The sequence below is a fragment of the Prosopis cineraria genome, unplaced genomic scaffold, assembly GCF_029017545.1.
Source record: "Prosopis cineraria cultivar Desert tree isolate PC_DT_omini unplaced genomic scaffold, ASM2901754v1 PC526, whole genome shotgun sequence".
Lineage (NCBI taxonomy): Eukaryota > Viridiplantae > Streptophyta > Magnoliopsida > Fabales > Fabaceae > Prosopis > Prosopis cineraria.
In genome coordinates, this window is record NW_026555851.1 from 10,894 (window position 1) to 21,658 (window position 10,765).

Here is a 10,765-nt window from a genome sequence, read left to right on the forward strand (position 1 = left end):
GAGCCTATAAATTTCTTCAAAACTATGAGAATCATCCTTTTGATCAATTATGAAAAAAGATGTGGTAATGGTCAATTCCTGAGAAAATAAAACACTTTATATGGCAAGTTAACCATGAGAGAATCCCTTTCAACTCCCTCGGAGCCAAGAGATTGAATCAATAAGAATGGTTTGTGCCTTTTTACATATTCTTCGTGACTGTGAGATTGCTAAATTAGTGTAGTCTAGTTTAATTAATCCTATATTTTTACATTCTTTTTTCACATGTGATTTACATGATTGGTTGAATAGAAATGCTACAAATGCTTTCGGTGGTACAATTGTGAATAATTGAAAATGGTCCACAATGTTTAGCACCACTTGCTAGGCATTATGGAAAAATAGATGCAAAGGAGCAATTGAAGGACAAAGGCTTGGTGTAAATGAACTAATTTACAACGTCAAGTATCAACTCATGGAGCATGTGGACAATGGGAGGCTTAAGCATAGAATTCTTCAAAAATGAGAAGAGCTTGAAGATAGATGGACTCCTCTAATAGACAACTATCTTAGATTGGATATGGATAGCTCAATTGATCAATGGTGACATACCATAAGAGGAGGTATACTTTGAGATATAGCTGGTAATTGGGTCTTTGGATTCCAAAAGCAATTTAGATATTAACCTCCTACTGGTGCTGAAATTTTGGCTTTGAAAGAGGGATTAAAATTATGTAAACAACTTATCATAACCAAGGTTCAATGTCACAAGGATATTTTAGAAGGTATCCAACTAATCAAGAATGGAGGAGGGATTAATCATCCAATGCAAGCTGTTATTCAGGAGGTGAGAGACTTGGTTTCTTGTTGTTGTAATGTCAAAATTATGTATTCACAGAGGGAGGTGATTATATTAGTAGATTGGCTTGCTAGGGGAGCTCAAAATAGAGAGGATGAGTTTATCATTTAGTATGAACCTTTGATGGAATGTAATGACCTACATTTGCAAGACAAGATGATGTAATTTTCCTCCAAGTTTAGACTTGTCATTAAAAAAAAATCTGCATTTTAGTCAAGGAGACGTGACTAGAAGATTCAACAAATTAAATTATAATTTAGATGGGAGAGAAGCTGCAAGCTACCAAATTTCTACACCCTGAAGATTGATGAGAACAACAAACTAGAGTTTGTGAGCTTAAGCAAAAGTGTTGGTTTTCTAACTGATTGAACAAGTTACTGACTGCAGTAGTAAATTAGGTTTATTATTCGATTCTTTGTTTTTGGGTAAAAGATCCCTTACTTTAACATGGAGCTGTAGAGTAGGGGAAAACTAGATCCTTTACATCAAGTGCTTTAGAGGAGTCCACACTTTGTCCTTCAACATAGACTTTTGGAAGGAGGAGAGAAAATAAGAACTAGTTCTCCATTGCTTCTGCCTATATTGATAGGTTGCATTCCTTTCGTATGTCTGATTTGATCAGCATCCACCTTGGCTTATAGGGTTGGAGAATTATCAGAGAACTACATGATCGTTGCTGTCTTGATGTTTTATTTATTATATCAGTTTCATTTTTATCAAAAAATTAGATTTTTTTCCAATGAACAAATAAGTATTTGAAAGTTAATCAACACAACAAGATATAACAAAAGTTCGAATATAGACTCTGAAGTCTGCAGTCTAAACTCAAGGTTCGAACACCTAAAACAAAGCATGACGTGAAATCGTGAAACAACACACTTCAATAAAACCTAAATATACAACACAGTTACACAGCAGAGCGAAAGAGTAACAGATCTTATTACAAAACAATGATTCCAACATAACCAAACGAAATTATCATCATCATTACTTTAGGAACGAAACTCTTGAAAGTTTTATCTCTAATGAATAACACTTCATTTTAACTTTTAACACAACAGAACTTTTCATGAAGAAAAAGAATCTTTGGCAAAGGAGCTATACAATTTTTTTGTAGCAGTATCATGGATAGGGATTAGCATGTGCCAATTTCAGGAAGACGCAAGTGTTTTTTTTGGTTTTTTTTGCTTTGGGTAAAAAGAAAGACGCAGATTAAAGAAAGGTCGAAGAGACTGGGCCTCATGGTCGGCCTGTTCGAGGATACCATTTGTAAAAGAACGAGCTCATGTGTGGAGGCCCATTAAAAGTGATGTGACAAATAAGACAAAAATTCACGGACGAGAACAAGAGCGAAAGCCAGAGAAGAACAGACCAAAGCTTTGTGAGAAATGAAGTACCATAATGAGTAGTTTGAGATGGTCAGTCATTTTTGAGAAGTGAGGAGAGAGAAAGGGCCAGCGTTGGATTAGGAAATGACGTAAAGGGCAATTAATGCGGGGCCACAAAAATGCGGTAACACCAAGCGAAGGTCAGGAGGCTTGGTCCTGCTTTCCCAGTTTTCCTTAACATTTTAACTTAATTTAATGTCGTCGACTTGTCGTACATAGAGGGGGTCTCGCAGCTTGATCATCTACTATCTCACAAGTTACTCCTACTTTATTTATTTATTTTTTAAAATCTGATAATCGTCTCCAAGTGAGCACCCCGGTTTGGTTCCCCCAGGCCCTTGACAGCTACGACCCCGTAGTGTGTCTCTCGGTGTCTCAATTGGAAAGCACATCACGACCGCAACACGAGTATTTTCTTAACAGTCATGATACTCCCTCATCCTGTGTACAACATGAAAAACAAATAATTAAATTGCATGTTTTGTAAAATAATTTATTCAAAAAATAATTAAATCGTATGTTTTGTAAAATAATTTATTCAATAGTTGTATCCTAAATTGATGCTTAAAAATCTTCCGTTAGATTTTGGCCAATAAAAAAAAATCTTCCCTATAATTTGTACAATTATTATATAGTGTGTGCAGTCCCTTTAATCTTATTTACAGGGAGAGATTTTTTTTATTTTATTTATAAGCCAGCTCATCAAATTTGCCTCACAAGTTTTTATATTTGCCTTCCATTGAATTGAATGTTGAAGAGAAAAATGTATTGTTATAAGGCATATATATTTAATAAAGGTAAAATTGACAAATTTTTAAATTTCTAAAGTCAATAAATTTTAAGATTTACTTTAATTTTGATAAAATATGTTAAAAGTAACATATAAATAAAATTAGATTATGAATTTATATAGAGGGATACTCTAATTAAGCTAAACTAAGAGTCATCGCATGATAAAAAAACACAACACCGGAACCCGTGCCCGACTTCCTGGATACTAGAAGCTGCGATATAGTATATTCTCTGAACCCGATGGATATGATAATATTTTACAAGTAGATAATGAAACTATTTTTTTTTTTTTATCTTTTTAATTAAATAGGCAGAGCCCATAGGTTTAGAAGCTTCGGGGCCAGAGGGGAGCCTTGATTTGAGCCTGGAATCTTTGCAAAGCTAATTAAACGGGGAGCCAAACGAGAGCCTCGAATGTGGAGCTATATGTCACGGGCTGAGAGTCTGGCGCAGCACACGGCGCCCGTGCGGCGTCCTGGAGGACCCCATAATCCTCAGGACAAGCCTTACCACGTACGGATCACACTGGTTTCGCCCTGCCATGGGCTCATCAGGGAGGCGGCACTAGCCCCCGACCAGTTGTGCACACAGTCCGAAGACTGAGGCAGAACACCCCCAATGCTAATGTCGCCCCCTTTACCCATATTGTGCGAGGCTAACCAGCGGACCGTTCATTATCTTGGTCTTTACACGGTCACGGAAATATCATCCGTGACATTCTCCCACACCCAATCTAGCACGCCCTCGTACTAGGGGAGAACGACTCCGCCCAAGGATCGTACGTACAGTACTGCCACACACACATCAGCTTACTTGCTGAGTGGCCACCCGAGTCCTGCACTCTTCGGACCCACTCGCACCCGCGAGCCAACAGGAGTGGAGTCGACAACGGCCAACCATCCCGCCCGAGTCCCCACTTTTGGACCCACCTGCTCGGAGGCCTTTCTGGAGCGGTGCCGAGGCCGACCAGTCCCAACGTGGGACCCCACGCGCACACGGCAGTAAAGTACGTCCTGCTCTGATACCACTCTGTCACGGGCTGAGAGTCTGGCGCAGCACACGGCGCCCGTGCGGCGTCCTGAAGGACCCCATAATCCTCAGGACAAGCCTTACCACGTACGGATCACACTGGTTTCGCCCTGCCATGGGCTCATCAGGGAGGCGGCACTAGCCCCCGACCAGTTGTGCACACAGTCCGAAGACTGAGGCAGAACACCCCCAATGCTAATGTCGCCCCCTTTACCCATATTGTGCGAGGCTAACCAGCGGACCGTTCATTATCTTGGTCTTTACACGGTCACGGAAATATCATCCGTGACATATAGCATTGACAAATAAGCAAATCAAGGTTGCTCTCGGTTCTCATGTGTGTTGTTCAGTGTTGGTGGTCGTAACCTGGTCTGCTCCCCCAAAGTTTAAGATTACAAGCCCTTTATCCCTCGCTTCACCTACATTCACACATATTCTGAGCACGTAATTCCTCACTTTAAAATCACTGTGACTTTGAAATTCTACTCATGAGTTCGAAAGTTGTTAAATATATAGGATATTAGATCTAATAACAACAACAACAACAACAACAAGCCTTTATCCCACTAGGTGGGGTCGGCTACATGGATTGCAAGACGCTATTGTGCTCTATCATTTATTAAGCTTTTAGAAATATTATTAATTAAGAGATCACGTTCAACAACTTCCAAGAGTGTTCTCTTAGGCCTTCCTCTACCTCTCTTAATCGGACTCAAAGTTATATGTTCCACTCTTCTCACTGGTGCCTCCCTTGGTCTTCTTTGTACATGCCCAAACCATCTCAACCGATTTTCTACCATTTTTTCCTCAATAGGTGCCACCCTCACTTTTTCACGTATGTGCTCATTTCGAATTTTATCTTTACGTGTATGTCCGCACATCCATCGTAACATTCTCATCTCTGCTACTCCAACTTTATGCTCTTGCTGTCCCGTTAGAGCCCAGCATTCACTACTATATAACATTGCCGGTCTGATAGCAGTACGATAAAACTTTCCTTTAAGTTTATTAGGCACCTTACGGTCACAAATAACTTCTTTAGCTTTTCTCCAATTAAACCACCCAGCTTGAATTCTATGTGAAATATCTCCACTGATTTCGCCATCATTTTGGATAATGGCTCCCAAATATCTAAACTTTTCCACTTGAGGTATAATTTGATCTCCCAATTTCACTTCCAAATTATTTTCGAATAGTCCTTTATCAAATTTACAATATAAATATTCCGTCTTACTTCTACTCAGACGAAAACCTTTCGACTCCAATATCCTCCTCCATAACTCAAGTTTGCAATTAACCTCTTCTCTTGTCTCTGCTATAAGAACTATATCATCCGCGAAGAGCATACATTTCGGGATTTCCTCTTGAATATGTTCCGTCAAAACCTCAGAGATGATCCCTGATGTAGCCCAATCTTTATAGGAAAATCCTTTGTTTGACCACTAGGCGTTCTTATACTAGTTTTTACCCCCTCATACATATCTTGTATGGCTTTAATATAAGCAATCCGTACTCCCTTTTTTTCCAACGCTTTCCAAAGCACTTCTCTTGGTATACGGTCATAAGCTTTTTCCAAATCAATAAAAACCATGTGTAGATCTTTATCTTTACAACGATACTTTTCCATTAATCCCCTTAGTAGATAAATCGCCTCTGTAGTTGATCTACCTGGCATAAAACCAAATTGATTCTCAGAAATACTTGTCTCCAATCTCAACCTGTGCTCAATTACTTTCTCCCACAATTTTATTGTGTGGCTCATGAGTTTAATCCCTCTATAATTAGTACAATTCTGAATATCTCCTTTATTTTTATAAATAGGAATTAATGTACTTCTCCTCCACTCATCAGGCATTTTCTTGGACCGTAAAATCACAGATCTAATAATATTTAACTAAAATATCCTTATAGTAAACATTCATATTTCTAAGGCGCCCGTCATCTAATGTTTGTTGAGATTTTTGGAGATGCGTTGCTTCAACTGTATGCCTATGTATCCTAGCTAAACCGCACCCCAATGTATTTCAACACGGGAGAACGAAAGTTGAGCCGGCCTTGGTGGGATTTGGTTCTGAAAAAGTTATTAACACCGCTTGAATATTTGCTCTTTCTATTATTTGAATTTGCATTCTCAAAATAACGAGTGAAATAAATCTGTTAAATGACTGGGGACTTGTCGGAAGAAGAGATTCTTCTTCGATCACATCATTTTATTCTACAAATATTTTAAACACCAAAGTTACATCTGCGTGGTATTTCTCTCTCGTCCTCGACAAAATGTCCCTTATCCTCTTAATATCTGTTTTTGTTACTTTTTCAGCTTGAAAGTGAGTGACAGTGATTTAGTGTTGTATTATTATCTCTTGTGCCATGGGGTGGTATGGCCACGGGATATGCTGCCAAATGAAAGAAACCAAAGACCAAGGGGAGAGAGAGGGATTAGAAATCACGGAAAGAATAAAAGAAAAAACTTGAAATGAAGGAATGAAATTGAGCATGTGAAATCTCTCGAGCCATTGAGAAGACGAATGGCAGTTTTCTGGACTTGCTGAGTGATCTTAAAGCGGCCAATAGATTCTCAAATTAAACACCATACACGTACTAGTGGTGTACATGATTGAGGCATATACAGACAATATTGGATTTCCAACAAAAAGCAAACATACATACCCCATCCGACGCATTTGTATTCTAAGAAGCAATACACCAACATATACAATACCTCTTGCTGCAGCCTATGATTATCATGAGCTCTGAAAGGACCACCTTCAATATTCTGCGCTGTATATGTTCCCATCATTTGACAACGACTCCCCATTTCAACTCCGACGCCTCTCATCTTCATCTTCATCTTCATCTATTTCTCCATTCCTAGACCCTGTCCTAACATTTGTTTTTCAAAATCAAAATATTATCTTATTTATATTCAGATATTATATATATATATATATATATATTAGACACTTAGATTCTGTGATTCATCCAACTCATCTCGAATTGCGCTTTAATGTCAAGTTGAAAATATATATATAAAAAAAAATGCATGCATTTATAAATCGTGTTCAACAGACTTCAGAAAAGCCTCACAAGCTATGAACTCTGATTGCACAAAAAACAGAATGCCGTCTAAGGAAAGTACTTCATAACCTGCAGCTATTCCCGGTTTCTTCTCCTATTCATATATATAGTACATTAATTTATTACAGAAAACATCACGTTTCCGGATAAAATTAACTTTGTCCATATCGAGAATGAGAGCGAGACCTTTTAATGCGCTGAGCGCAAGTGGGATTTAATTTTCACAAATCATCGTTTGGCCAAGTTGGTTTGCCGAGTGATTTTTCTTTTCTACAGAAATGGTTGCCGCAAGATTCTTTAATTAAGCGCCCCAAACAAGAAATCTCATTTGCAATGAAGGAAAAGGAGAGCTAGAAAATGGCAGTGTTACTAAGTGGGTGTGATATAAATTGTAGTAGTCTACACCCTTTAAACGTCATTTTAAATTTGATTCTTGTATATGTGCATGAAAAAGCATCTTAAGAGAAAGCAACCTTTTAAACGGTGCTTAGATTTCTCAAGAAATCACTCTCGCAGCTGTGGGGACACCAACAAAAAAAGAAAATGACAGTGTTATATACCTCAGCTCACACGCTTGCACTTCCTTCATACGCGTGACACACCAGATGAGAAAGAGAGACCGATAGAAACACGAGTCATAAAAAATTAGGGAGTGTGATACTTTTGAACTGCAACATTTACATTACAAAATCAGAACCTTGAATCAAGCATTGGAAGAAGAAGCCTCGTCATGATGGTCAATAATATCCCCTTTAACTTGTGACAACGAAGCCAAAGTTGAAGCGGGATCAGTTGCCCCAACCTCTTCGCCTGCTTCTAAAGAAGAATAATTAACGCAGCGTGTACCAAAGGAAGAAGCCAGAGACGAGCTAGAAAAAGATAGAGGAGAAAAAGGAGAAGGAGAAGGAGAGGAAGAAGGAACCGAAGCAAAGCCAACTAGTAAATCGACAAAGGCTGCCAGAATAGAGGCGTGATTGCTTTTGGAATTGACCCTCAAATACCAACACAGAAGCTCCTGCAGAGCCTCCATGTGGTTGAGGGCGTGAGCCTCCACCATCTCCTCCATGGACTTTCGAAAGTCTACGTAAGGGTCCCGAGACTCCATGGATAGCACCAAGCTGTCTTTGAATGGCACGCGTCCTCCTGTAGAAGCCTTCGTCTCTAATATGGAGCTAGTCTCATCTGGTTCGAAGAAAAGCCGCCGCCGGTTCGACTGCAAGCTACGAACCAAGGTCTCTATTGGGTCGACTTCCACTGCAGTGGAATCCGAGTTGATATTGGAATTGAACAAGTCGGTGTTATTGGCTCTGAAAGAGAGGGCTCTGGGTTGGTGACAAGACGGCCACGCCCAGGAAGAAGAAGGCGACCTCATTTCTGACTTCTTGACGAGAAACGGTAGCTTCATTTTCTTCACCATCTGAGTTTTGTCAAAGGGATGGGTGAGATGATGTTGGGGGGCTGAACAACTTTGAGTTACTTCATTGGGGGAATTAATGGCAAAATCTCCGACGGTCTCTGGTCTGAGGCCAGCATTTTAAAGGAGTGGTGGGACAAGGGTTTCATGGCCAGCTGTATAGTTACTCGTGGGGCCAACTTTAAATTCGATGCTTTCAGAGATCATTTATTCAGTATTAATTATAGTTCCTTTTCAGTCTCTTCAAGTGGGACTACTGTATTTTCCTCACATTATTCTCCACATTGTCGTTCTTAATTAATTATACCAATTTTTGTTCAATTTGGTGGCTCTTTTCTCTTCTACTAAGAAAAATAATAGTCCGTCAAAGAAAGTCCAACAACAACAATAAAAATAAGAAATTTTGGAGGATCAGATGTGGATCCCTTTAATTAAATAGTGCCGCAGTTGGAGAAAAGCATATCATGGCATTAAATATATGCATTTACATATGTAGTGGCAATATGCAGAGCTAGGCAGATTTTAGTGGAAGAATTCGAATCCAACTCTCTCTTTTCCTTATCTTCAGTTATTCTCAAACAAAACTAAATTTTCATATATATATATATATATATTGGCACTCAACCATCTTTTGCCTTTTGTGTGTTCTTAATTTAATTTATATCCTTGATCTTCCGATAATTTAAGAGACGTCGACAGTTGCAAATAACTTTAAATTAGAATGAAATTAAAGCATTTTCCACAGCCTAGCGCTTATTTTTCCTAGCTGCTATATCCCGTATTTAGAATGGAATGTACTTTACTTTTATCACTTTCCAAAATTCTTATTGAAATGAAATGGAAAAACGATTGGGTTTGGTTGCGAACGCACTACTATAATCATTATAGGTCTTCAACACTGGATTTGTTGCCGAGGCAGCCAAGTCACAAGACAGTGGCGATTCTGGGCTAAAACTTACAGTTTGAAAGTTGTAAGTACGAGTGCGATCACCAAAAGAAATACTGATTAAATCTCGTATTTTTTGTCCCATAATGTTCGATAAACAAGGAAAAAAAAAACAGCGAATTATACGTGAGTCGAGAGACGGAGGCTAGCTGACGTAGTTGTGCCCCGCGAAAGAGTGGGCTATATCAGAACTCAGAAGCGATCCATGCATTGATTTCAGTTCTGGCTTGCACGCAAGAGGGGAAAATTAAAAGGACATTTTTAGTTGGCTTTAATCATTGGGGGAATGACACCGCACAATTTGGATCCAATACATTCTCACATTACACTGTAAGTTCTAGAGTTTTCGTTACAATTTTTCTTGGGATGAAAGTATAATTTTGTCTTTGTGTAATTTGAAAACTCAACCTATACAAAATTCCCATCCATGAAGCACAATACGATATACATGGATGCACAATATAATATTCATGAATTTTTAATACAATATTCATATGTGTTCAGTTGATCTGTAGATTAAAATATACAAGTCATATAGAGCATATACAATACAATATCCATGAATACATAATACAATATTTATAAATTCTCAATACAATATTCATGTATATCCAATTGATTTATAAGTTAATTAAAATATGCAAGTCACGTAGAGTATGTATAACACAATATCCATTAGTGTACAATTCGATATTCATAGATTCTTAACACAATATTTATTAATTCTTAACACAATAGTTGAGAATACATAAAGCCATAAACATCATTTTGTGTATCTATGAATATGGTGTTGTATATTGTCTGCATCAATTGTACATTTTATTAAACATATTGATCAATTAAACGTGCATGAACATTGTTTTAAGAATTTATAAATATTATATTACGTATTCATGGATATTGTGTTATACATGATCTGAGTTTTTAAATTACACAAGGATAAAATTATACTTTTACTCTTAAAAAATTATAGCAAAGGCTTTTGAACTTGTAGTGTAATATTAAAATGTAATGAACTTGCAGTATATTTTTTTTTAAGGTCTTTAGTGAGATCCCTCCTAATCATTCTAAGCCATCCATACATTTATTTCACCAGTTGATTTAAACGTCTCAGAACTGGTTGGAATCCGGAGAGGTCCCACATTGGGAGCTCACGTGGTTCTGTGAAATGCTATTACTTCAGCAAATGGACGTACGTGGGGTTCAAACCATCAAATCGATTCGGAGTCTTTTCTTTTGACCCCCTCCCCCCAAAAAAAAAAAACCACAAACACGCAAAG

At 38.1% G+C, this 10,765-nt stretch overlaps 1 protein-coding gene across 2 annotated transcripts; it reads right to left on the reverse strand.

The window, feature by feature from the left end:
* Nucleotides 1-6,600: 6,600 nt before the first annotated feature.
* On the reverse strand, nt 6,601-8,614 carry LOC129297448 (transcription repressor OFP18-like). 2 transcript variants are annotated; one of them, XM_054935789.1, is made up of 2 exons: nt 7,686-8,614; nt 6,601-6,925 (listed from the first exon to the last, which is right to left on the reverse strand). In XM_054935789.1, the coding sequence occupies exon 1, from the start codon at nt 8,540-8,542 to the stop codon at nt 7,829-7,831; it is 714 nt and encodes a 237-aa protein (XP_054791764.1). In that variant the 5' UTR covers nt 8,543-8,614; the 3' UTR covers nt 6,601-6,925; nt 7,686-7,828. The 2 variants fall into 2 exon arrangements, with proteins under 2 accessions (XP_054791764.1, XP_054791763.1); XM_054935788.1 differs by having other exon boundaries at nt 6,601-6,930.
* Between the last annotated feature and the right edge of the window lie 2,151 nt (nt 8,615-10,765).